Source organism: Oryx dammah, unplaced genomic scaffold (assembly GCF_014754425.2).
Source record: "Oryx dammah isolate SB20612 unplaced genomic scaffold, SCBI_Odam_1.1 HiC_scaffold_3, whole genome shotgun sequence".
In the NCBI taxonomy this organism is placed as follows: domain Eukaryota; kingdom Metazoa; phylum Chordata; class Mammalia; order Artiodactyla; family Bovidae; genus Oryx; species Oryx dammah.
Genome location: NW_024070187.1, coordinates 103456060 through 103481161, shown reverse-complemented (window position 1 = coordinate 103481161; position 25102 = coordinate 103456060). Strand labels below are relative to the sequence as shown.

The window sequence follows — 25102 nt, the reverse complement described above, 5'->3', positions numbered from 1 at the left end:
GGGGGGGGGGGGGTGGTGGTGCTAGACTCCGGGTGAGCTGAAGAGGGGCAGGGATTCATGTCTCCACTCCCAGCGTGCTCCGGTTCCGTGGTCGGTAGGGAAGCGCCTCTTCCCTAGAGGACAGCTTCCCCGGGAGAGCCTCCCTCTCAAGTGCCCTGGTAGGATTCCCGTGGCTTCCTGCTGCTCTCTGGTTCTCAGGGTCACACCAGTCTCTCCCGACTCCCTGACCCTTGCCTTCTTCTCCAGGCGATTGTGTCCTGAGGCTTTTCGCTCTCTGCTGTGGTCACGGGCCTCTTTCCAGCCTGTTCCGGGTCCTCCTGCCCCCAGGCCCAGCTCACGTGCCCTCAAGTGTGCCTCCCCCAACCCCCCTGCCCCCAACTGGTTCACAGAAGCCTTTCTTCACTGTTGCATCTGGTGGACATGTCAGAAGTTCCATTGTTTTCTAGATTTAAAATGGGCTTCCCTGATAGCTCAGGTGGTAAAGACTCCACTGGCAATGCAGGAGACCCTGGTTCGATTTAAAATAAATCGCGAGTGTAAGATCTTTAGAGCAATAGGAAGGACCGCTAAGTCCCATCACTGTGGCCTTACAAGATGCCCCTCCTGTTACGATGCCATCAGCGCCAGGCTGTCAGCTCAGCATTGAGTCTCCCCCAAACCCAGGGAGGTACTTGGTGACCACGGGTGTTACCTGGAGACTCACGGGCCCGCCTCCTGCGTCAGTGTGTGTGTCTCGGGCTGCTTGTCTTGCAGAACACCCAGTGCATCCCAGAAGGCTTGGAGAGCTACTATGCCGAGCAAGACTCCAATGCCCGGGAGAAATTTTACACCGTCATTAACCACTACAACCTGGCCAAGCAGAGCATCACCCGCTCCGTGTCACCATGGATGTCCGTTCTGTCAGAAGAGAAGCTCTCGGAGCAGGAGACGGAGGCCGCTGAGAAATCCGCTTAGCGAGATGGGCAAGTTCCTTAACGGTGTCGCTTGAAGGTAACAAGGGGACTTTGAGGGACATTTCATCAAATATAATTACTGATAATTTATAGAGGTTACTCATCTATGGTGCAACCGCTTCTGTTTGCTAATTGCTGCTTTGCAAATACAACTTGCTGCGGACCATTCACGGGCATAAAGTCAAGTGCGTATCAGCACTGCTTAGGGAGCTATGTCACCACTTTCCATGTTAGGGAATCTTAATTTAGTGACTTTCCTGGGATTTATTGGATGCTGTCAAAAAAATAAATTTACACTGGATATGCAAGGGGTTTGAACTTCAGATAAATAATGCATTTTATGGAATTTTTTTTTCTTTTAAACCACCTTGCTGTTTTGCAAACCTTACTCCACAGCCGTATCTAGAGTGATCCCTGCTGTGCTAAGGGCAAGCTGTACTTCACATTTCTTCCCACCTCCCAGAAGGGTACTCCGATAGGCCAAGAAGCCCATGCCCCGTAGTGAGTGGTGGAGGACGGTGGGAAGGAAGCAGAGAGGCCCGGGTTGAGGGGGCGGCGGGGGCGGCCGTGCCCTCCTCCCCCACGCTCACTGCCGAGTGCGCAGGCGCTGCGAGGAGGTGGCTGCCTCTGTACAGAGGGCACTGGCCGGGCAGAGGAGCCAGTGTGGCCCCTCAGTGCCTGAGAACTGGGTCAGAGCACGTGAGGTGGGAGCTCTGGGAGGAGGGGACCCCGGGCCACAGGCTGCAGAGTCCCGTCTCCCTGTAGGTAGTCTGTTCTGTGATGGGCAGAGCAGGAATGAAACCCAACCAGCCCTTTTGTCCATGTCTATTATGAACAAGTTTGCACCAACATGCCCGTGAGAGCAGGTTAGTTTTGAAACACTTAGTTGGGTGGGAAAAGTGACAAGTGTAATTGCTGGTATAAGTCAAGGCTATGTTGATTTTTATTTTGTGGGACAGATGTAACTCCTTTGATGTAAGCAACAGGCTGGAAAGGCTGGGGGGGGAGGTGCGGCAAGTCCAGTTAGGACATTTCCAGTCACAATCTCTGTCAGACAATTACGTTTCAGCCTGAATCTTGACATTAAAAGTATATGTTTACAGAATTACCAGTTAGATAAACCAAGTGTGTAAGACGATTAAATAGAAAAAAAGACATTCACAGACATCTTCTTCCGTGTTATTTGAATGTGTTGTTTCTGGTGGACATGTCAGAAGTTTCACTGTTTGTTTTTTTAGATCAAAAATAAATGACAATAGTGCAAGCTGTGTTGTGAGCAAGCATGGTGGTCATGGCCATCTCCGTTCCTGTTCCCTGAAATGTGCTTCCGAAACATACGGTGTATTTTAGTATCAAGGGTGCGTGGAGACAATGACCATGACCTTGGGGCGTGGGTGGGCACGTACAATTGTGGCCGTGGTGAGGCTGTGGGGACGCAAAAGAGCAGTAACTGTGCCAGAACTCCTCCTGTGCAGAGAGGATCCATCCGCCAATTCCAGCCCGTGTCAACGCAGTGCCAAGGCAACTGTTTGTGTTTTCTAGTAGACGTGTACTTTATTGACTGTAAACTCGCTCACATGTAACTTTCGACATTCTCACTCTGTGCAAATAAAGAACACACGATCCCTGTGGTGCCCCTGGACTGTCTCGTGCAGAGCCCTTGACCATACCTTGGGGCCCACAAGTACCCGGGACTTTCTGCACAGATGTGGTTGCAGATGCCTCACGAATCTGTACCAGTGGCTGTTCCCGACTCCTGCGGCCTGGGTGGGAGGAGAGGCCCAGGCCCTTCTCTGGATGCAGCTTTTGGGGGCCCCAGGAGCCGGAAGTCAGGCCTCCCCTGCCTGCCCCCCCGGCCACAGGAAAGTGCTGGGAGGAGCCAGGCCCCTGCCCTCATTTCTTCCCCGACAGGAGGCAGGTGGCCCGCAGTGACATCCTAACCTTGGACCCACCAGTAAGACAGTAAGTGGCTGCGGTGCTATTACTAGTTTCACAGGGTGAATGAAGGCAAGCTGTCTTTTCCTCTGCTCAGGAGTCTGTGCATCAGTTGCTCAGGCACACAGGAAACCACAGGGAGCACAGGTCATCTGCCCTGAGGAGCTACTGACCGGCGTTCTTCCTGCTGGGGTGGGGAATGGCTGCTGCCTCCTCTGAATCGGACACGTTCGTGGAGCAGGAAGCCCACCAGGCCCCCTCCCTGGGGCAGCCCCTACCCCCCCAGCAGCCCCATCAGGTGCAGGAACCACTCCCCGGCTCCTCCCCTCTGGCCTCAGGATCGCAGCGCAGACCAGTTTCAGTTGTGTTTCTTTTTCGTTACTGAATGCTTAAGCCACAGGTCTGGTGTCCCTTCTGTGAGCACACGTCTCAGCCCCGCCCCCGTCAGTGGCTCCGGTGCTGGGCCGCCTAGCTGTCATACCAATCGAGGAAGAGCAGGGAGAAGGAGCACATCACCAGGAAGAAGAGCACCCACACCCGGAAGCCGGCGTTGTTCTTGATGGCCTGGGGGAAGGGGGGAGGGGAGTTGGTCCGAAAGGCCCGCGTGTGTCCGCTTGCGCTCCCCCTGCAGGGCCGTGACTGTGGGAGCAGCTCCAGCCTGTGCCTACCTTGCACGGATGGCTTAGTTTTTAAGCAAAACCGAAAGGTGGGTTTAAGATCTATCAGAAGACAGACGGGGTGTCTTGCCCTTGCTGGTTAGCCACCATGTGGCGCCTCTGCACAAGTCCCCCAGGAAAAACGGCTCACGTCCGCCCAGGGTTGGACCCACACAGGCAGGCTCAGCGTGCGTGTCTGCTACCCTGGCCTGTGTTTCCTGGCAGTGTGATGGCAGTGGTGGACCAAGAGTGGTCCCACATCAACCCAAACCTGAGGACTGCACCCAGAAAATAAAGTCCATTTGACAGAGTCGACTCTTGGTGGTCCCATTAAAGACCAGGGCTCTGGTCCAATAAGCTTCTCCAGTAGCACCCAGCCTGGACTTAGGGAGTGGCCCCTGCACCCCAGAACGGCTCCTCTGCAGGGCAATGAGCGGGCCCTGGGCTGGGCAGGATGGAACTATGGAACTGGTCCATCCACTGCATGGTCCCGTGACCCCGCTGTGTGTGCAGCCTTGACAAGGTGACCACCACCCTGGACTCAGTGCCTCCGAGTCAGACTCGGGGCCTAGAGTACCCACCTCTCTGATGTCTTCATTGCCCTCCTTGATATTCTCAGTTGCTCCAACTACTAACTGGTGAATACTGTCAATCTCGGCTTCCTGTGGAGGACAACAGCAGATGAATATAACTGTCCTCCTTCCCCAAGTGTCTGTCACAGTAGAAACAGCAGCTGCTGCATGCAAAGGGCAGGGGCTTTACACACATGAACCCACACGTTTTCACAGCACCCGGGAGGTAGGCAACACTCACATTTTACCAAAGGGAAACTTCCGGCTCACAGAAGCTTAGTAACTTTCCCGGAAACACACAGCACCCAAGCGGCAGGACCCCCACTTGCCACCTTCCCGTCCACTCACTGGACAGGAAGGGACAAACATACGAGCTCAGAGAGCGGCTGCCACATGCCAGGGCTTTCAAGGTGCACGTGGCTTTAAAACACACACGTAGCTTCAAAATGGTGCTTTGGTTTGCAAAATTTTAGTCAGAATACTTGGAAAGCTTACATGTGGGCTCCTAGGCTTACACAGAAGCATCTGGCTAATAACCCACCCTGCACCCCAGCACTGCCCTCTAAGGGGTAGGGCTGGCTGTCCTTCCCTCTTCCTCTAGGGGGTGGGTGGGAATGTAAACAAGCTCGGGTTTTAGGGAAACCAGACTGACCTGGAACTGGTACCGCAGAGAGGAAAGTGACCTTCAGCCACCTGCTTCCCAGCAGTGAGCGCCACACAGTGTAAGACCCAAGGGCCAGGGACTGCCTTGTTCTCTAACTGCGTCTTGGAGACGCTCCCACTGGGGGCAGGTGCTCCCGTGAGTGTGTTGTGAAAGCCACTTTGCAACACAGATGAGAAACCCCAGACACACTCAACTCTTTTCAGGTCTTAGAAATCCTGAGAAGCCAGGTGCGGCTCAGCCTGCGCTCTGCAAGCCCCTCCCAGGTCAAGCCCCGGAGCCCTGGGTGTGATGCAGGCTGGGCCTTGCTCCCACCCCATGGGGTGCCCATCCAGAACTCCAGGACAGCTGCTTCGTGTCCGAGAAGCAGCCCTCTAACCAGAAGCAACTGTGAATGGCAGTCAGTGCTCCTCCGGGGCTGGGCTGAAGAGCAGACACAATGGTTGTGGAAGTAAGAGCTTCTAGTGCACTCAGCTGCTAAAGACCTGAGTGTTTCTCGCTGCACATAGGCTCCGCCCACTGGTGAAGCTTTGGCTGTGCCAGTGAAACGGGGCATCACCCAGGTTGGCTGCAGCCACACCCACAAATAACAACGGTTCCCAGTTCAGTTCTGGATCGAGAGCCCAGGGTGGGCCGGGCACTTCCTATTCTCCAGCCGAGGGGGACACGCGTGACCTGGGCCCCAGTCTGCAGAGGGGGAGGGGGCTGGGGAGTACCTCAGGTCATACAGCGAGCAACGGGGAACCAGGTTGGGGCTGGCCGTCTGGCTCTGCCGGGGCTCAGAGAGGGAGACATCTGATTGAGCTGTTTTCTGTGTTAGGTGGCTGAACTGATGACCATTAGGCTTCTAAATGGAGGCTTAACATATATGGACTACAATAGTCCCTGCAATGTGCTCGTAAAAAGAGCAACTCCTGCGAACCTGAACAACCTCGTGTGCCCAGTCTGCAATGATCTGACTCCGGCTGTGTGGTTTAGGGGACATTGTGTGAGTGGAGTCTCTTAAGTCAAGTGGCCCAGTTTAGCAGAGTGGAGAAAAATGGTTTGTCTTCCAAACCCTTCCAGTCTGTGGATGCTGAATACAAACGGGAAATTTTACCAGGTGTTTTCTAAAAACTTTGTTAGTGGTTAGAAGAACTTCCAAACAGTAGGCAGGTAGAAATGTCATGAAAATCCACTTATCAGAACAGTCACACTTCCTGTGACGATGAGACACCTGAGGTGGCAGGGACCTGGCATCTGACTGGGAGGGCCGAGCCTGAGCCTGCCGCACTGCTGACTGAAAAGCTACCACCCATCAGGCACTGTGCTGAGCACTTTCTGTGGCTTATGTCTGTGCCTTACGACAACCATACAAAGGCTGCTCCGTTTTATAGATGGAAAAATACTGTGGCTCAGAAAGGCTCCCAAGCTTTCCCAAGGGTACCCAGAATCGCAACCTAGCTGCCTCCCTTGCCCACGGGCTCTGCTGCATGGGGCTGGGGCACGTGGAAAGTTGTCCCACAGTCCATGGAATTCTCTAGGCTGGAATACTGGAGTGGTAGCTGTTCCCTTCTCCAGGGGGTCTTCCCAACCCAGGGATTCAACTCCTGCACTGAAGGCAGATTCTTTACTAGCTGAGCCAGCAAAGAAGCCCAAGAATACTGGAGTGGGTAGCCTATCCCTTCTCCAGGGGATCCTCCCAACCCAGGAATTGAACTGTGGTCTCCTATCCCTTCTCCAGCAAATCTTCCCAAGCCAGGAATTGAACCCAGGTCTCCTGCACTGAAGGCATATTCTTTACCAGCTAAGCCACAAGGAAACAGTTGCAGAGGCCTGATGACTTCAGGAGAAATGTCCCAAGTTCTGAGTAGATGTCCCTTTAAGTTAAAACTGAAAACATTCTTTTTTCTTACTTGCTGTAAAACCTTCTCTGTGAAGATCTCCTGGAGTCTGGAGATTTCAACCACTTTCCCTTCAATTTGCCTTCATTAAAAAAAAAAAACCAGATATACATTAACTGTTAGTACCTGGTGATCTTAACAGCAACGTCACACATTTCTAAAGAAGTCGTCTCTTCTAAGTGCAGGCACGGGAGGGAGGGAACACCATGGTGACTCATGGTGGCCTGCTCAGGACGCAGGCTCAGGAGGGCAAAGGCTCACGCTCCTTACTGGTTCCCCTTTAACACCCTTCAGCTTTCTGGGTGTACTGGATGGTTTGGAAGCCCACCCCTACCACTTCATAAGCTGACCCCCGGGAACCCTGACTCCCAAGTCAGTGTGGGGCCAGGAGCATGTGGCTGTACCGAGTAGTTACAAAAGGCAGAGTCTCCTTTAATGCTGAGCCCTGTCCTAGCAACACAGTCACACGTGGTGGGGATTCAGAAGAAAACGCCAGAATACATCATCACCCAAAACTCTGTTACCACTCAGCAGGTTAGAGGAAAGGGTCCATTCACCATTCAAACCAACTCTGTGGAAGGGAAACCTTCTTTGATTCCAGCTGAAAATATCCCATCTAGGTTCAGCACCAGAACACGTGGGCCTCTCCCTGTTGCCTGGGCAGCATGGGTGACCCTGGGGTGGTCTAGCGGGTGTGCGTCTAGAGGCTGAGCTCCCAGCCCAGGAGGAGGTGATGTTCGGTGGGGAGATGACTCCCCCAGACCAGGTGAAGGAAGCAGAGGAGAGGAGAGTGTGGAGGGGCCAGGGCAGGAAGAGCACCGTCTCGAAGAAGGACTGGGAGGCCCGCCTGTGAGGGCAGAGGCCGCGGAAGAGCCCAGGGCAGCGGTCAGGGGAAACCCTGCACTCAGTCTCCAGGGCTGCAAGGGTGACCCATCAGGACGCGTCTTCTTTTGGGAAGTGGCCACGATGCAACATGAGTTTCAGCGTGTCCTTCCAGAACACGCCGGGCATTCCCAGGGCAGCAGGCCCAAGCGCTTTCACCGGAGGGCTGGGCGGTGGCCCTATTCATGTGGGCCATGGCCATGGGCCTTCTGCGTGGCTGATAGCCTGGTCAGGGAGCAGCCAGACCCCAGTGGAGCCCTCTGCAGGGCTTCCCTCTGCCAGCCGTCCTTGCTGCTGCTAAGTCACTTCAGTCGTGTCCGACTCTGTGTGACCCCATAGATGGCAGCCCACCAGGCTCCCCCATCCCTGGGATTCTCCAGGCAAGAACACTGGAGTGGGTTGCCATTTCCTTCTCCAATGCGTGAAAATGAAAAGTGAAAGTGAACTCGCTTAGTCATGTCTGACTCCTTGCGACCCCATGGACTACAGCCTACCAGGCTCCTCCATCCATGGGATTTTCCAGGCAAGAGTACTGGAGTGGGGTGCCATTGCCTTCTCCGGCCAGCTGTCCCTATCTACACTTAATTAACCCCTTTCATCTTAGGGTAGCTAGGTGCAGACAGTCCCCTCGTGGCAGCCGTCATGACACGTGCCATCATGACCTCTCAAATGGGGCTGCAGCACCTGGGAGCCTGGGAGCGGCCCACAGATGGTACCTCGCAGGCCCACAAGTTGAGGGGCAGTGAATTCGGGCACCTTCCTTACAGAGGGCGGGGGCCTGGGGGCAGGGGTAGCTACATTTGGCCCAAGGGCCACATGTGGATGCCTCAGCACCAAACTAAATGAATAAAGTTTCTACTTTCTGGGAAAGTTGTAAACTAGGCCATTTGCTCACCCGGGAACCCCACACACATACCTCACTTCATCAAACAGACTGTTCATTTCACCAATCAGGCGCTGATTTTCTTGTTCAAACTGTAAGGAAACACACACATTAAAGATAATGTCACACTGAACTCGAGTCTCAAAGCAACCCAGCCAAAGGCAAGTGTCTAGCACAGCGAGTCTGTGCAGAACTCTTTGATCCGCCCTCTGAGAATCACGCCAGAGCCCCGCTTTCCAGCACGGAGTGAGTCAGCATTGCTGGAAGACCTTGAGCATTCACGTGAGGATAGCCAGGCTGCAGGAAGAAAATGAAACCCCGCAGTACAGCAGGGCTGCCTGAGGCTAGACTTCTCATCTCACTCGTTTGAACCGCAAGCATACAAGCTGACTTTAATGACTGATGGCGAGCGTGGAGGAGTGTGGGTCATCCCCGTGATGCGTGTACCATGTTGTGTGTGTCTCCAACCTTCTGTGTGACTGTGACCTGCTTGAGGGTGGGAACCGTACTGGACCCACACACCTGTTCGAGCTGGAGTCACACCTGCAAATGTTCTCTGAGGCACCTCTGTGCTGGGCACCGTGCAGGGAAGAGAAGGGAGCTCTTGGCCTGCAGAGGCTGGAAATCCAGCTGAGGACCAGGCCACCTCGCCTAGTATAGCAACAGGGATGAGGAAGATGAGGGGTGGGAGCTCGGCTCACCTGGGCGTGCTGTGCTCTCTGTCTCTGCCAGGGAGCAGCCTTGCTATCCTGGCTGGTGCCTCCCCGCGCTGCTCTGCCCGGTTTCCTCGGCACCCTTGCTGGCTTCATGCCTTCCTGGCTGTCTAAGGTCCGCCCTCACATCTCTCTCCCTGGGTCTGCCCTCCCTCCCTTTCGGTCTAGGTGATCTGGTCCATTCCACCCCTGTACCATGAGCATGGGGCCGCTCCACATAGAGGCCTCCACTCCAGCCCAGACCCACTGGGTCAGAAGACGGAGAGGGGGGGTGGCAAGGGGTTGGGGGAATGCTGGGGAAGCCCCCCCGAAGGGCCACCCCAACCACAGCAGGCTGCCTTGCCGGCTGCTGACATGGTACTGAGATGGCTTTCCTAACTGTGCATCAAAAAGGCAATTTAAGAGACTATAACTTCACTCCGGAGTTTGAAAGAATCAGCTCCGTTGTCAGCAGTCTAGTATTTAAGAAAAAAAATATAATTACTTCAGCATGTGGGTGCTAATTTGACTAATTCTCTCAGGTACTTTACTCAGGTTTTGGATTTTTCCTTTTGGCAGGGGGCATTTTCTTTGAATTTTTCTAATGACAAAATATGGGCCTAACCTTTTAAATCTACAGTCCTTTCATGCTTTTGAACTATTCCTAAACAAAATTAACTAGTGGTTTGAGGTGGTTTAACACTGGAATGTTCCTTGGGAACAAAGCTTGCTTTTCCCCTCCCCAGCTGAAGGGCATGTGGCTTCCATTCAGGCCTTTGTGTTACTGTTCCTTCTGCAGGGCTCCCGGTTAGCTGTGTCAGGAGTGGATCACATTCTGGCTCTGACTTCCTGCCAGATGGGTTCTTGAAGTTACCCGAGAAATTCCCCATCCCTGGAGGAAGTGAGAGAAACAAAGGCCTGAAGGGAGCAAGCAGTAAGGTGGGATGAGGGGAGAGGTGTGCCTATGGCCAGCTTTAAGGAGAGCAGGCTCCATTCATGGGGCGGGAGTTACAATGAAACTGCATTTACAAAAAAACAACACAACAGAACCTGTTTCCCACAGCCCAGTGCCCAGGAGCCTTTTATCGTGATCTGGCTGGTCGATGAGGCAGTGGCCAGGCTGCTGCCCACAGTCCCCTGCACAAGCAGGGTGGTTTCCGAGGCTGTCTGGGGACCAAACCTGTACACCTCCTCTCTCATGTGCTGAGTGAGGCAGGGAGCCACCAACACCAGGGGAGGTGGGAGAAATGCCAGGGGCTCCAGTGACCCATTTCCTGTGTCCTCAGGGGGACTCCCTGGCTGACGCTGGACCGGCCACTGGCCTTCTGTGTGGCGGTCAGTTTCTCTTTGTGAACAGACATGGTGGGTGATTTGTATCCTTTCTGCCTGATCCTGAGGGTGGGGAGGGAAGGCTCCTCCATCTTCTAAGCTGTTTGCCCTTGGGCGGGTAACACCCTCGCAGTGCCTCTGTCTTCATCACTAAACTAGGGGTAACTGGAGTACTTAACAGAGTTGGTAACAACTTTGCCTCTATGAGTGTTAATTCTTGTTACATCATCTCTCCAGGACTCAGATCTGGATATGCAAAATGAGTCATTAAATGCTTTGGAGGCCCCGCCCTGGGCTTCCCTGGTGGAACAGTTGGTAAAGAATCCGCCTGCAACGTGGGAGATGTGGATTCAGTCCCTGGTTGGGAAGATTCCTTGGAGGAGGGCATGGCAACCTGGTCCAGTCTTCTTCCCTGGAGAATCCCCATGGACAGAGGAGCCTGGAGGGCTATGATCTACGATCCATGGGGTCGCACAGAGTTGGACACGACTGAGCGACTAAGCACGCAGCACAGCACCCCGGTTTCAAGTTCGAGAGGACCACATGGCTCTGGGTCCCTCTGGTCTCGGGCGTGAGGAGTCCACGGACAGCACTCACAGCGGGGCTCCCAGGCACCACACAGGCACCATGCAGCCGCAGCCCCACAATCAGCACCAAGGACAGGCAGACCTCCAAGCCCTGGGAAGACACACCTGCCAGCGTCTTCCTCCATCTCTGTGTCCCTGAAAAGGGGGCCGAGAGGCCTAGATGAAGGGGAGGGTGGGCAGGCCCGGCCCAGGGAGAAATGACAGCAGCCAGCCTGCCTTTGGGGCCTTTCCACTCTATACTGTTTAGGTCTCACCCCAGAATACAGTGCTTTCCCTCAGTGCAGACCCCCAGCAACTCCCAACAACAGTGGGTGGTATCACGGTTACAAGTCCCTACCACATGGGGCGTCTAAACTAATAAATGCTCAAGCACTCAGACACTGCTAGGCATAGCAGGTGATACGATTTAACTGCTTTATTCCATTTAGAAGTCAGTCAGACTTTCAAACAGGACCTCCCCAAAGGGTTTATAGTCTGGTTTAAAGGCTGCAGATCCACACTGTGCATACGTTGTTACAGAAATCCTTTTCTAATCCAGAAAAAGAAAATCACTCCTCCTAAGGCCTCTGAGTGTCAAATGAGGAGAAATATCTGCGCTGCAAAGACCTAAGAAGAGTTCACTAGAGCAACACGGTGGACCCACGGGGGGCCTGGCCCAGAGGGCAGCCTGCCCCCTCAGCTTGGAGCCCACTCCCCAGACCTGCTTGGGGCTCCTCCAGTTACGTTTTGTCTGTGCTAGCCATCTTCACACCTGTGGCTCCGTGCCCCTCACCTTGACTTCCACCTGTGCCCCAGTGAACCTTCCCAGGGTCTAGACCCCAGCCTTCACCCGAGTGGCGCTCAGATTCTATCAACAATGCTTATGTTCCCAATGTGTAAGCTGAGTGTGGCCACGACGGCAGGCCCTGCCAGCCACCCACCTGGGGCTTCCAGGCGCCTGCCTCACGGCACAGGGGCAAGGGACACTTTTCAGGCAAACTGAAGAGCAGAAGTCACTCTCATGTCTTTAAAACTTACCCCAAATAAATATATTACTAAGTGCAGTGGTTTCACTGGAGGCTAGTAACATGAAGGTGGGCTCAGAAAGGAGGTATTTTTCTCCGTGTAACAACAGAAAACAATTTGGTTTCACTCAGCCTGACCACAAAACATCTGCTTATAGTAACCCAGGGGTACTAATATACCTGTGATGAATGGAAATGTGTGAAGAATTACATAATGCTCCGCAGCCATTCTGGAACGAGTATCAACAGCTCATGTGGGTGAAATAATGGATTAAATTGCTATTATAGAGCTTAATTCATTATTTTACCCTGAGGAAAAATTCCAAAACAGTGACTATGAATTATGACCACAATTTGCTATAATGCTTTCCAATTTAAAACCAATAGTGTGGCATTTCTTTTTCTTCATTTTTTCAGGGTTGAGCCTTTTAAATAAGATTCGGGTCAATCGGACAGTAAGATATGGTACTTGGCTATGAGACCCCATTAAGAAAGGAGTGAAGTGAACATCAAACAGCCTGTCATAACAGTGCTGAATGGAACAGGCTTCTGCCCCATCCTCTTGCAATAAAAATTAGGGAGGGAGGCCCTGCTGGCTCTGATCGCTAGGGTCACTGATCTTGTGAAGCCGAGGTAGCTAGCATTATTGGGAATGGTCGCTGGCACGTTTTTGGATGATACTTCCATCAAGACATCACAAGGAAAGGCACGCATGGTGCTCCAGCCGTCATTATGGAAAGACGAGCCTCATGATGTGAACGTGTTTCTCATACACATCAGTCACATCACCCTCTGAACATGCAGGGAACGCAGGACCCCATGGGCCCAGCAATAATCTCTCACTGTTGGTGAGGAAATAGCCGCTGAGCAGCTGCTCTGTGCCCTGCACTCCGCTGGGTGCTCATATATACATGACCCCATTCCTGACAACCCTGTCACCCTCCCAAGCTCAGGTGCAGTGAGGCTCAGCCTCTTGCCCCAAAGTTACAGAGGCAGTAAGTGATACAGAGGATTCAACACTTGCTCTGTCTCACAGCTCACGTTGCTGCTCATCTCTCCCTGGGGCCGAGCATCTGCTGATCACAGGTATCCTTGCTGCCAGCCCTCCTCTGTTCCAGCCCCCGTGCAGCCAACAACTTCTGAGCCCACACCTGTGGATGTTAACAAGCCGCTGCTGCTCACCACTGCCCGGTGGGGGTCGGGGGAAGGCAACAACTGGCAAACAACTGGCAAACAACTGCCTGCCATTCCTCTAGCTACTTCCTTTATGAAGTGGGGCAACGTATTTTTAAAAAATCCTTAAATAGAAGCTAAGTTCTGCCTAAACACAAATGTATTCTTTCTTAATGAAGGGATAGTGCTGTACATATTTTTATCTCTAGCAAAGATAGGGTGGTCATGTTACATGATCTGGGGGAACACACGACATCATTTTCAGTTATAAGCTTATTTTGTATAAACTGAAGAAGAACTATGAGGTTTCAGACAATTTGGCCATCATCTAGCTATAGCGGAGCATGATCAAACTGCCCTTTAGTCTCCTTACTTCTCCACCTTGACCTGCTCCGGCCCTGTGTCCCAGGTGGCGTGTATCTCTCTCCACTGTGGATGTGCTTTCAAACACCTGCTCTCAGGGGTCTCCCACGGTCATGTCTCCAGCCGGAGCCCCAGTCCCGGGATCCCAGTGCCCACCAGACACATCCCAGGACCCAAACCTGCCCCTGACAGAGGGCATCACCCCCTGACTGCCGGCATCCTGTGTCCCCGGTTAGAAACCTCCCAGCTCTCTCCTCCCTCTCTCTCTCATGCCCAGCTGCTCTCCCTGATCACCAAGTCCTACCCACTTCCCGTTTCTCATCTCTGCCCTCACTGCCTGCCCTGGCCATCACCCTCAACCTCTCCCAACTGGACTGGCTAGCAAAGACTGCTGCTTGGAGTCATGTGCAGGCCTCTGGGTGGCATGCTTGCTGTACTGGGGAGCAACGAGCACATACCCCAAATTGGAGGTGCATCTGGACCATGACAGAAGCAGGGGCCTGGCAGGCCGCTTTAAGGTATCCAAGTTACTTCCTGAGCTCAGAATTATTTTTGTCTATCAAGGACACAAGGAGCTCTGCCTCTTGTTCCAAAGAAAGTCCCACAGCCTCTGAGGGAGTGCCCCCAGAGCAAGTCCCAGGAAAGTTGAGGCTAATGGTATCACTGGAATCAGTGTCACACTTCTGAGATGATTTAAAGGGGAAACTGCTCATCCAAGAGAACGAATGTTTGTGAAAGAGCCCCAAGTACAAAGCATGTATGAGGCTCCGATCCTGCCGTGAGTACAGCACGCACACCACAGCCCTTCTTCTGCATGCATGTGTGTACACACACACAGACACACACAGACACACAGACACACAGACACACACACACACACAGACACACACACACACACACACACACACACACGAGGGCATGGCCCAGCTCCTCCTCCCCTGCCCCGGGCCCTGCTATAAACAGACTAGACTGGGGCTCTGACCAGGTCTATCACTTTTCTTCTGAGATTCAACCAGAGATGATAAGCTGCAGTTGGCAACTAGGGGTTGGGTAACTAAAAGGTGATATTAGCAGTTAAAGTGGTACTTGTCATTTGCAGTCATTACTTATGCTTTCTTCACATTATCATATACCAGCAATTCAAACAATTAAAAAGCACCACAGCAATGATTATAAAAGATTCATTTAGAAGACTATTTTACTGCTGCCAAAAAGACATCTAATATTAGTAATGTTATTCTAAGGCAATTTCTTCCTTAATTATGCTATTGCAAATTTAAAGCATATGAAAAGTATACTAAGAATTAGGAAATCAAGTGGAAAATTGTATCTAAACTATATTTTTAAAACTCAGCATAAAAGTAAGGGTAAGAGCATTTAGAATGACCTTCTATTCAATGAAATATTCTTCCTAAAGCTAGTTAAAAACACATGATTTTGGATTCATGTCGATCTATGCCAAAACCAATACAGAATTGTAAAGTAAAAATTAAAAATAAATAAATAAATTTAAAAAAAAAAAAAGGAAGAGAATAGCATTACCATTTGTATTTCTTCTGGGGATAATTCATCTTCACCTTTGCCATCTCCCCAGCTTCCCAATTCAGGTTGTGCTTCGACTGGAACCTTTTCTGTTTAAAAAATAAATAGATAGGAAGGAAAATAGTCACTTTAGAACAGGTTGGCTTAGGAGGCAAGCATATTAAAAAACCTGAGATGAAGCAAAATTGTAGAGCTTTGTCCATCCATATTCGATTATCTCTCGGTTAATATTCAAGTACTGTGGCATGATCCTTTACAATGTTTGGGCCTGTGCTGTGTGTGTGTGTGTCTGTGTGTGTGTGTGTATACGTGTGTCAAAAGGGGACCCACATACAGTTTCAGTATTGCCGTCATCTCAGCAATGGTCACAAACCAAATGGATGTTTTTCAGGACCAGTTTTCAAGTGGACTTTACTTCAAAACACATACTCACACACTTACATCCTTCCCTCTGCTTTTTAAAGACTGTCAAATGTATGGGCAATTTCATGAAAATGTTTACTGTATTTCATTAAAATACAGGAAATGACACACCATCCCTCATGCCCTTCCCTCCCAGAAGTAACCACTCATTGGTGCTGTGATGTGGCCTCGCAGGCTGTCTCTGGCATGTTCACATACCAACAGATAAGCAATTCCCTGCCTCCCCTGCCCCCATGCCAGCCCAGAAATAATTTATAGTTCTGCGAGTGTGGTATTAATAATTTGCTTTCCACAGGTGTATCAATGGTAACATACTGTTCTAAAACTTGCTTTTTATAACTTCACAGTGCATCTTGGTGATTTTCCTATGTCACTCCACATAGATCTCCCTTTTTCTTTAATTTTTAAATATTTATTTATTTAGCTGCACCAGGTCTTAGCTGCAGCCTGTGGGATCTTTAGCTGCAGCATGCAAAGTCTTGGTTCTGACACCTGGGGGGTCTAGTTCGCTGATCAGGGATGGAACCTGAACGCCCTGCACCGGGAACATGGAGTCTTAGCCACTGAACCACCAGGGAAGTTCCTACTTCATTCTGTTAAATTGCTGCATAATATCCCACTGTAAGGAATTCTCTGTGTAACTAACTCCACTGGTAAACCTCGTACTCCTGCTAGTACGTGTGCCAGTCCATGCTTCGGTGCAGTCTGATGTATTCCAGGACAGGAACCTGGGAGCAGACTGCTGCCTGGTGGTGTAGGAACATTTTAACCTAGAGAATGTTTTCATCACGATCGAATAGACATGGACCAGACCTCTGAGGCAGCAGACCAACAGCACAGCTCCCAGAAGGGGCTGTGCCACCTGGGGCCCTGAGGGCGAGGCCTGCGGGCTCCACCGGGGGTGGGTGGATGCTGGAGCTTTGCCCCTGGGTGGAGGCTGTAATGGGTCCTTCTTCCTACAGGTGACTCTGTCTGCTGTCTCAGCAGTGCTTCTGGGCTTATCAGCGGGTTGCCAAGTACTTAAAGGGCAAATACCGCTTCTTTTCCTCCCCGATCTCAGTAAAAATTCCATGGCTGCTCTCAGTCCCATGAGACAGGCAGAAGTCCAGAGTTTTTGTCTGGAGACTGATAAAGGAAAAGAATATAATGATGGCGTCAGTTTACAGAAAGCAGATTAGGCAGATCTGTGTACAAAGTACAGTTATTATTCTGGATATGTCATCACAAAAAAAGAAAATTAAATGTGCATTAATTTTTTTAAACACCATCCTTATAGAGAAGAGGGAAAAAAAGAAGCAAATGAGAAAAATATGGGAAACCTATTGAAAATATGTCCATGACTTTGTGCATGTTTTTAGAAAATGGCTGTTTTTTCTTTTTTGCCAGAACTATCATCATATTTATAAATGATACATGTACATCCCACCCCCGCCAGAGCCCAGGCTTCTCTGTCCATGGAGTTCTCCAGGCAAGAACACTGGAGCAGACTGGCATTCCTTTTTTCCAGCCTCTACCTTGTACTTGACCTCATTATGGTATCCATCTTGGGCTCTTACTTCTATGTGTTTTAAGGATAAGAACACCAAAAAAGAAACAGAAACATCACTCACATCAGAATCAGGTATAAACCATTCTGAGCTAGAATGGGAAGTCTGTTAACAGAACTCACGCTCTCCTTTGCAGCCACCTGGAGCCATCCTGACCTGTAGCAGTTAAGAATCAACTTGAAGCATGCACCCCAAACACCAGTGCTTTGCCCAGACCTCCCGCCTGTCCTGATGCCGAGAGACTCAAGTTCCGGTTCCGTGGTCCAGCACTCAAGGCCCCCTGCATTCTGGCCCCCCTGACCTCAAGGCCCACTCCTCCTCCCCTTTCTGTGAGTTTTACTGACCCAGAAGTGCTTTCCTCCACTGACTGCATTCCACATCTCCCCTGTGCTTTGTGGCCTCTGAGTATCTACTCATGCTGTTCCCTCTGCCTGGAACATTCTAAGCTTCCCCCCTTTTCAGGTCCAGACTCATTTCTCAGGACCACCACCACCTCCTGAAGTCTACTTTGCCCATTTAAAAACTGGGTTATCGTTTTCTTACTGACTTGTAAAAGTCCTTTCCATGTTCTAGATACAGATCCCTTATTAGGTATGTGATTTTCAAATATTTTCTCCCATTCCATGGGCTTTTTTCATTTTCTTTCCTTGTTAATTCTTTGTCAAATCTGAGATCAGGATGATTTAGCCCTGGTTTTTGTTGTTGTTGTTTTGTTTTTTTAACAAGTTTTAGGGTTTTAGGTCTATAAAGGCCTTTGGTCTATTCTGAGTTAGCTTTAATGAATGGTGTGACTCAAGTGTCAATCTTTGTTCTTCTGCATGTAGATATCCAATTTTCCCAGCACCAATTGTTAAAGAGACTGTTTTTGCCCACTTGAAGGAAATCAACTGGCCAGAGCCACATGGTGTTATTTCTGGATTCTCAGTTCTGTCTCATTCATCCATGCTCATCCCCTGTGCAGGCATCCCTGTCCTGATTACTGTTGCCCTGCTGTCTGTTTTGAAGTTGGGAAGTGTGAGACCTCCTATTTTGTTCCTTTTCATGACATTTGGTTTTCTTGAGTTCCTTACTCTTCCTCATGATTTTAGAATCAACTTGTCAATTTTCACAAAGAAATCAGCTGGGATTCTGATAAGGAGTGCACTGAAATTGTGGATCATTTTGGGGTGTACTACCATCTTAACAACATTAATTCTTCTGATTCATTAACTTGAGATGCTTTTCTGTTTGCATGTGAGTCACTCAGTCATATTTGACTCTTTGTGACCCCATGGACTGCAATCCTCCAGGCTTCTCTGTCCAAGGGACACTCCAAGCAAGAACACTGGAGTAGGTTGCCATTTCCTTCTCCAGGGGATCTTCCCAACCCAGGGATTGAACCCGTGTCTCCTGCGTTGAAGGCAGATTCGTTACCATCTGAGCCACCAGGGAAGCCCGTTTCTATTTGTTTCGGTTTAGTTCAGTTGCTCATTCTTGTCCAGACTCTTTGCGACCCCATGGACGCCAGGTTTCCCTATCACCCACTCCCAGAGTTTACTCAAACTAATTTCCACTGAGTCAGTGATGCTATCTAATCATCTGATCCTGTCGTCCCCTTCTCCTCCCACCTTCAATCTTTCCCAGCATCACAGTCTTTTCCAATGAGTCAGTTCTTTGCATCAGGTGGCCAAAGTACTGGAGTTTCAGCTTCAGCATCAGTCCTTCCAATGAATACTCAGGACTGATTTCCTTTAGGATTGACTGGATCTCCTTGCAGTCCAAGGGACTCTCAAGAGTCTTTTCCAACACCACACAGTTCAAAAGCATCAATTCTTTAGCATCGATTTTTTTATAGTCCAACTCTCACATCCATACATGACTACTGGAAAACCCATAGCTTTGACTAGACAGACCTTTGTTAGCCAAGTAATGTCTCTACTTTTTAATATGCTGTCTAGGTTGGTCACAGCTTTTCTTCCAAGGAGCAAGCGTCTTTAAATTTCATGGCTGCAGTTACCATCTGCACTGATTTTGGAGCCCAAGAAAATAAAGTCTCTCACTGTTTCTACTGTTTCCCCATCTATTTGCCATGAAGTGATAGGATTCAATGATGCGATCTTATTTTCTGAATGTTGAGTTTTAAGCCAACTTTTTCACTCTCCTCTTTCACTTTCATCAAGAGGCTCTTTAGTTCTTCTTCGCTTTCTACTATAAGGGTGGTATCATCTGACTATCTGAAGTTATTGTTATTTCTTCCAGCAATCCTGATTCTAGCTTGTGCTACATCCAGCCCAGCGTTTCTCATGATGAACTCTCCATATAAGTTAAATAAGCAGGGTGACAGTATACAGCCTTGAGGTACTCCTTTCCCTATTTGGAACCAGTCTGTTGTTCCATGTCCAGTTCTAACTGTTGCTTCCTGACCTGCATACAGATTTCTCAGGAGGCAGGTCAGGTGGTCTGGTATTTCCATCTCTTGAAGAATTTTCCACAGTTTGTTGTGATCCACACAGTCAAAGGCTTTGGCATAGTCAATAAAGCTGAAGTAGATGTTTTTCTGGAACTCTCTTGCTTTTCTCTATGATCCAGTGGATGTTGGCCATTTGATCTCCAGTTCTTCTGCTTTTTCTAAATCCAGCTTGAACATCTGAAAGTTCACAGTTCACGTACTGATGAAGCGTGGCTTCAAGAATTTTGAGCATTACTTTGGTAGTGTGTGAGATGAGTGCAATTGTGTGGCAGTCTGAACATTCTTTGGCACTGCCTTTCTTTGGGACTGGAATGAAACCTGACCTTTTCCAGTCCTGTGGCCACTGCTGAGGTTTCCAAATTTGCTGGCATATTGAGTGCAGCACTTTCACTGCATCATCTTTTAGGATTTGAAATAGCTCAACTGGAATTTCATCACCTCCAATAGCTTTGTTTATAGTGATGCTTTCTAAGGCCCACTTGACTTTGCATTCCAGGATGTCTGGCTCTAGGCTGGTGATCTCACCATCGTGGTTAAATGGGTCATGAAGATCTTTTTTGTATAGTTCTTCTGTATATTCTTGCCACTTCTTCCTAATAGCTTCTGCTTCTGTTAGGTGTATTTGGATCGTGTTAAATTTCTTTCAACAATGATTTGTAGCTTTCAAAGTATAAGCCTTACACTTCTGTTTAGTTTATCCTTTTTGATATTGTCATAAGGGAATTCCTGCTTTTTACATTTCATTTCTGGATTGTTCACTGAGTATATAGAAATGAAATTTTTGTTTAATGGTTTTGTATCCCACAACCTTGCTGAAACTCATTTACTACTTGTCTTTATTGGTGGAGCTCTTGAAATTTTCTGTATATAATACCAGGCTGTTTATTAATAGAAAAAACTTCCTTCCTAATTGCCTCTGCTATCTTGGTCAGCCTATTAATCCACTTTCAATGTTCATCCGATAAAGAATCCTGCCAAACCTCAGTGTCAAGCAATGGATTGCTTCATAGCTGGTTCCACAAACCAATGTGCCAGACACTGCTTAGCCCTTTATACTAGGCTCCTGAAGTGCTCACAACAAACTGTGGCTATGTGATACTGTAAAAAAGTGGTGGCTCAGAGTTCAGGTAACTTGTCCACGTGCAGGACAGCGGCCAGACTGAAACCAAGGTTCACAGTCCTTCCATGACATCATGCTACAACCAAACGCTTCCCCTTCTCTCACTCAGAAGGAGGGATGGCACATCTCCACACACAGGAAATAGATAAAGGTGGGGTGCAGCAATGGTAAAGTTTTCTTTCAGGAAAAACAGACAAAATGAAGCAGAGAAAGCTTGTTATACACGCAGCAACTTGTACATAAAGTGTGCACATTTTTAATGAGTCCCAAAGGGTCATAAAATCTGAATCTACAGAGAAGGCAATGGGAACCCACTCTAGGACTCTTGCCTGGAAAATCCCATGGATGGAAAAGCCTGGTAGGCTGCAGTCCATGGGGTTGCAAAGAGTCTGACACGTCTGAGAGACTTCACTTTCACTTTTCACTTTCATGCATTGGAGAAGGAAATAGCAACCCAGTGTTCTTGCCTGGAGAATCCCAGGGACGGGGGTGCCTGGTGGGCTGCCATCTATGGGTCGCACAGAGTCGGACATGACTGAAGCGACTTAGCAGCAGTAGCAGGGACGCTATGTAACCAGGAAAGTGATGACTATGAAATAAACATCAGCTAACGGCCATGGATGAAAGGGTGGCCGGGTGGAGCTGTGGGGACAGTGAGGCCAGCGGCAGCAGGGGCCGGGATGCCTCGGGGGAGAGAGAGGCCTGACCAAGTGGTGGTGGTAGTGGAGAGGGGAGAGTCCTGAGACGCAGGGTCTTCATTTAGCAAATGGGGGAGCTGGTGCTTGGCAGTGCCACTAACTGCTGCAGCTGGGATGCTGACGGCCTCCTGGGAGACACTCTTCACACCACGTGGCTCCTACACGCGCTGGTCAGAAGCCAAATGGGAGCGCGCACTCTGAATATTTTGTGGGGACAGCTTAGTCAGGAGATAACTCCATGATTATTAAGTATCCAAATAGTGACTTTAAGATAAAAACATAAACTGTGAGGAAAGATGCTCTTTCACTCTGACCATTTGTTTTCTACCACCCAGAGCCATTAAGGTTCCTTTTACTTCAGGAAATAGTTCCGCAGCAACTAAAAGCAGTCAGTGTTCCAGACAGAGGCTTCATTCATTCTTTCAGTTGCTCATTCGTTCATTCATTCTTTTCAACAAAGATTTAACGAGCACCTCCTATGTGCTAGGTATTGTTCTGGGTACCAGTGTTACAGCAGTGAGCAAAGCACATACAGAAATTTCTGTCCTCGTGGGACTCAGGTTTAGCTCGGAAGACAGACCATAAAGAGTGTAAATGAGAAAAACATGTAGAAGGGTAGAGACAAGTGCTGGGGAGAAACAGTAGGGAGGATCGCAAGTGGCCGGAGGCATAGCCCTTCATCCTCCTTCTACCAACCCTCATTCCTTGGGGCATCCCAGCCTGTCTCATGTGATCTACAGACCTGTCCCCTGGCCTCCAGCTGCACAGACCCACCTCCCTGTTCAACCTATGTACTGGGCAGCCCCTAGCCTGTCCCTCCTCAGCCTCACATCTCAGTGAAGGGCAGCCACCTTCTTCCTGCTGTGAACAACCACGGCACCTTTCCTTGACCCATCTCCTCATGCCCCACATCCAGGAAGCAGATTCTGTGCTCGACTTTCAAAATATATCCAGAACTCTCCCCCTTCTCCCCCAGGCCCTGGCTACCCATGCTTGGTGTGATCCAACATCATCTTGTTTCTGGGAGACTTTAGCAGCCTCTTGCTGCTGCTGCTGCTGCTGCTAAGTCGCTTCAGTCGTGTCCGACTCTGTGCGACCTCATAGACGGCAGCCCACCAGGCTCCCCCGTCCCTGGGATTCAAGTACTGGAGTGGGTGCCATTGCCTTCTCCGTTAGCAGCCTCTTAACTATCCCTAGTTTGCTTCCTGAGCCCCTGAATAATCTGTTTCAACAGAGCACCTGGAGGGACCCTGTCCAAACGTAGTCCTCTGTGCAATGGTCCTCTCAGAGCCTTTCGGAAGGCTCATCTTAAGAAAAAACAAGTTCATGAAATCCATCTGAGAGGGCTGCTATAAGGATGGTGGTGACGTCTATGAAGGTTCAGGACAGCACCTAGGCAGCACCTGGGAGGTGTGCAGTAACCGAGTGCCACTGTGAGAGTACAGGAGGGGAGGCGAGGAGGGGAGGCGAGGAGGGGAGGTGGGGAGACTCGCAGGCCTCAGCATCCTGCGATCCACGCACAGCAAGCACTCACCCCGCTGCCCAGCGCTGACGTATGGAGCACACTAAGCATGCATCTCCTACACACGTTGCCACCCCGGCCAGACACAGGGACTTAAGATGTCCCCAACGGCGCTCTGTACACTCGCCTGTGTTACAGGCTATACAGACACACTGTGTTTATCCGGCATCCCGTGTGTGTCAGGAGGTGCTCTAAGTTACAGGCTGGCCAGCAAACATGAAGACACGAAGCATATAAACCCAGATGTGCGTTACACTGGCTCAGTTGGCTGATGGAGCCTGCTGACATCACACACCCCACCCGAGGCAGGATGGTCAGGTCCACATAAGGTCAGCGCTGACACGGGCGCAGGGGAAGCAGCGCCCTACCGTTCCTGAGACTGACAAGCAGAGATCTCTGATGTTCCTCCGGGTTCTAAGGCTCCAGTCCCCACTCCACCGGTGTGTGGAGACTCAGGCCCTTTCTTTAGACCCTGCTGGCCCCCAGGTGTCCGGGGGGCCCCTCCCATCCCACCCTTGAAGTGGTCATTAAGATCCAGCTGTGACCAGAAAAAGGCTGCTGCTGCCACGTTTCCTTCCCTTCATGCAAACGCAAGCACCACAAGAGGTCCGGGGCTGTGGTCCTTCTCGTTCTGCTCTGTATTTTTGCCCATACGTCATAAGGAAGAGACACAAGGCGTGATTTTGATTTTAATTCATACCTGGATATTCTTCAGGGATAGGTTTTTCTTCAGAGTCTTTTGATGGACTCTGTGAAACTTTCTCAGAAGACATGGATTCTCTTGTCTTTGCGTTTGGTTCTGGTTCCAGCTTAGACCTAAAGATGAAAAATCAGCAGTTATATCATTTACTTACACAGCAGGATTCTGCCTGAAAACAGGAGTCACAGAGGAGACCTGCACCCTTGCCTTGCACCCTCAGCTGGAGAGCAGAACCACGGCCTTGGGCCCAGCGACCATCCTGACACAGTCCAACGGGGGTGCTTATTAAAGGGCAGTCGGCACACCCCCGCGAGAGCCCGCAGCCGGAGGAGTGCCGTCAGCAGGCGTCAAAGGAAAGGACGCAGGAACCCACCCTACCTCCTGACCCCACACTCGAGACGTGGCAGCAAGGGCCAGCCCACTGCTCTAAGTTCAACAAACCCAAGAGCTGGTCGTGCACCAATGCAGAAGTGGGGCTGAATAAATACACACACATGTTACATAACACACGATACACATGTATCATCTTAAAACTGAACTGTAGAAGCACGAGTCTTCACACACCCACAGGGAGCAAGGCCTTGTCTCAGGTCTCTTAGCCTCATCACCAGCCCTGGCCCGGGGCTTGCTCCCACAGTGTATTCTCTTCCATCCCCAGGGCCAGGCGACATCCCGCCCACCTTGTCTCACTCTCCTGCCTGCAGAAGGCCTCCTCTGGCCACTCCGTGCCCAAGCGCCTGTCTGTCTTTTTCCCAGCAGTCACTGTGGGCTGGGGTGACCTTGCCCTTTCATCTGGTTACTGTCTGTCTCGTTCCACTGGAGTATATGCTGTGGGAGTAGGGCCCCTGACTGTGTTAAGTCGTGGCTGTTGTGCAGCTCTGGGTTTGAGATGAGTGTGTGGCATTCAGGGTTTAATAAACATAGGGTGAATGAATGGACGCTTTATAATTCTCAGTGCATTGTTAATAAGAGGAAAAAAAATTGGTTATGAGATAAGGGGCCTTGTATTGGAACTCATACAACACTGTGAAAATTGTAGGCAGATTGCTAAAAACGACCTATGATAACTTCCATGTAATGAGGCAGAAAGACTCAAAAAGAACAATGCAAATGCGTATCAGGATGATATTATTAATGCCAGTTAACATTTATTGAGGGCTTCTCCGGTACTGGGCACTCTTCTAAGCACCTTTATATGCATAAACTTAAGTTAATGCCATACATCCCTATGAAAGTGAAGTCGCTCAGTCGTGTCGGACTCTTTGCAACCCGTGGACTGTAGCCCACCAAGCTCCTCCATCCATGGGATTCTCCAGTCAAGAATACTGGAGTGGGTTGCCATTTCCTTCTCCAGGGGATCTTCCCAACCCAGGGATCAAACCCAGGTCTCCCACATTGCAGGCAGATGCTTTAACCTCTGCACGACCAGGGAAGTGGCAGTTACTAATATTAATGGTCTTTTCACAGAGGAGGAAAGTGAGGTGCAGGGAAGTCAGGAAACTTGCCCGGGCCAAACAGTGAGTACATG

At 50.1% G+C, this 25102-nt stretch overlaps 2 protein-coding genes across 4 annotated transcripts in view; one reads left to right on the top strand and one right to left on the bottom strand.

Annotated features, from left to right (window-relative positions):
- The window catches only part of NSG1 (neuronal vesicle trafficking associated 1), a 33958-nt gene extending 31377 nt beyond the window's left edge, over nt 1–2581 (top strand). For both annotated transcript variants that reach the window (XM_040238350.1, XM_040238349.1), the window contains exon 5: nt 754–2581. In XM_040238350.1, the coding sequence (XP_040094284.1) occupies nt 754–954 (201 nt within the window). In that variant the 3' untranslated portion in view covers nt 955–2581. The remainder of the gene's footprint in view (nt 1–753) is intronic.
- A 663-nt stretch (nt 2582–3244) lies between these two features.
- Nucleotides 3245–25102, bottom strand: part of STX18 (syntaxin 18) — a 118126-nt gene continuing 96268 nt past the window's right edge. For both annotated transcript variants that reach the window (XM_040238347.1, XM_040238348.1), the window contains exons 6-11: nt 23575–23690; nt 15116–15204; nt 8459–8517; nt 6673–6742; nt 4126–4206; nt 3245–3452 (exon numbers count right to left, since the gene is read on the bottom strand). In XM_040238347.1, the coding sequence (XP_040094281.1) occupies nt 3357–3452; nt 4126–4206; nt 6673–6742; nt 8459–8517; nt 15116–15204; nt 23575–23690 (511 nt within the window). In that variant the 3' untranslated portion in view covers nt 3245–3356. The remainder of the gene's footprint in view (nt 3453–4125; nt 4207–6672; nt 6743–8458; nt 8518–15115; nt 15205–23574; nt 23691–25102) is intronic.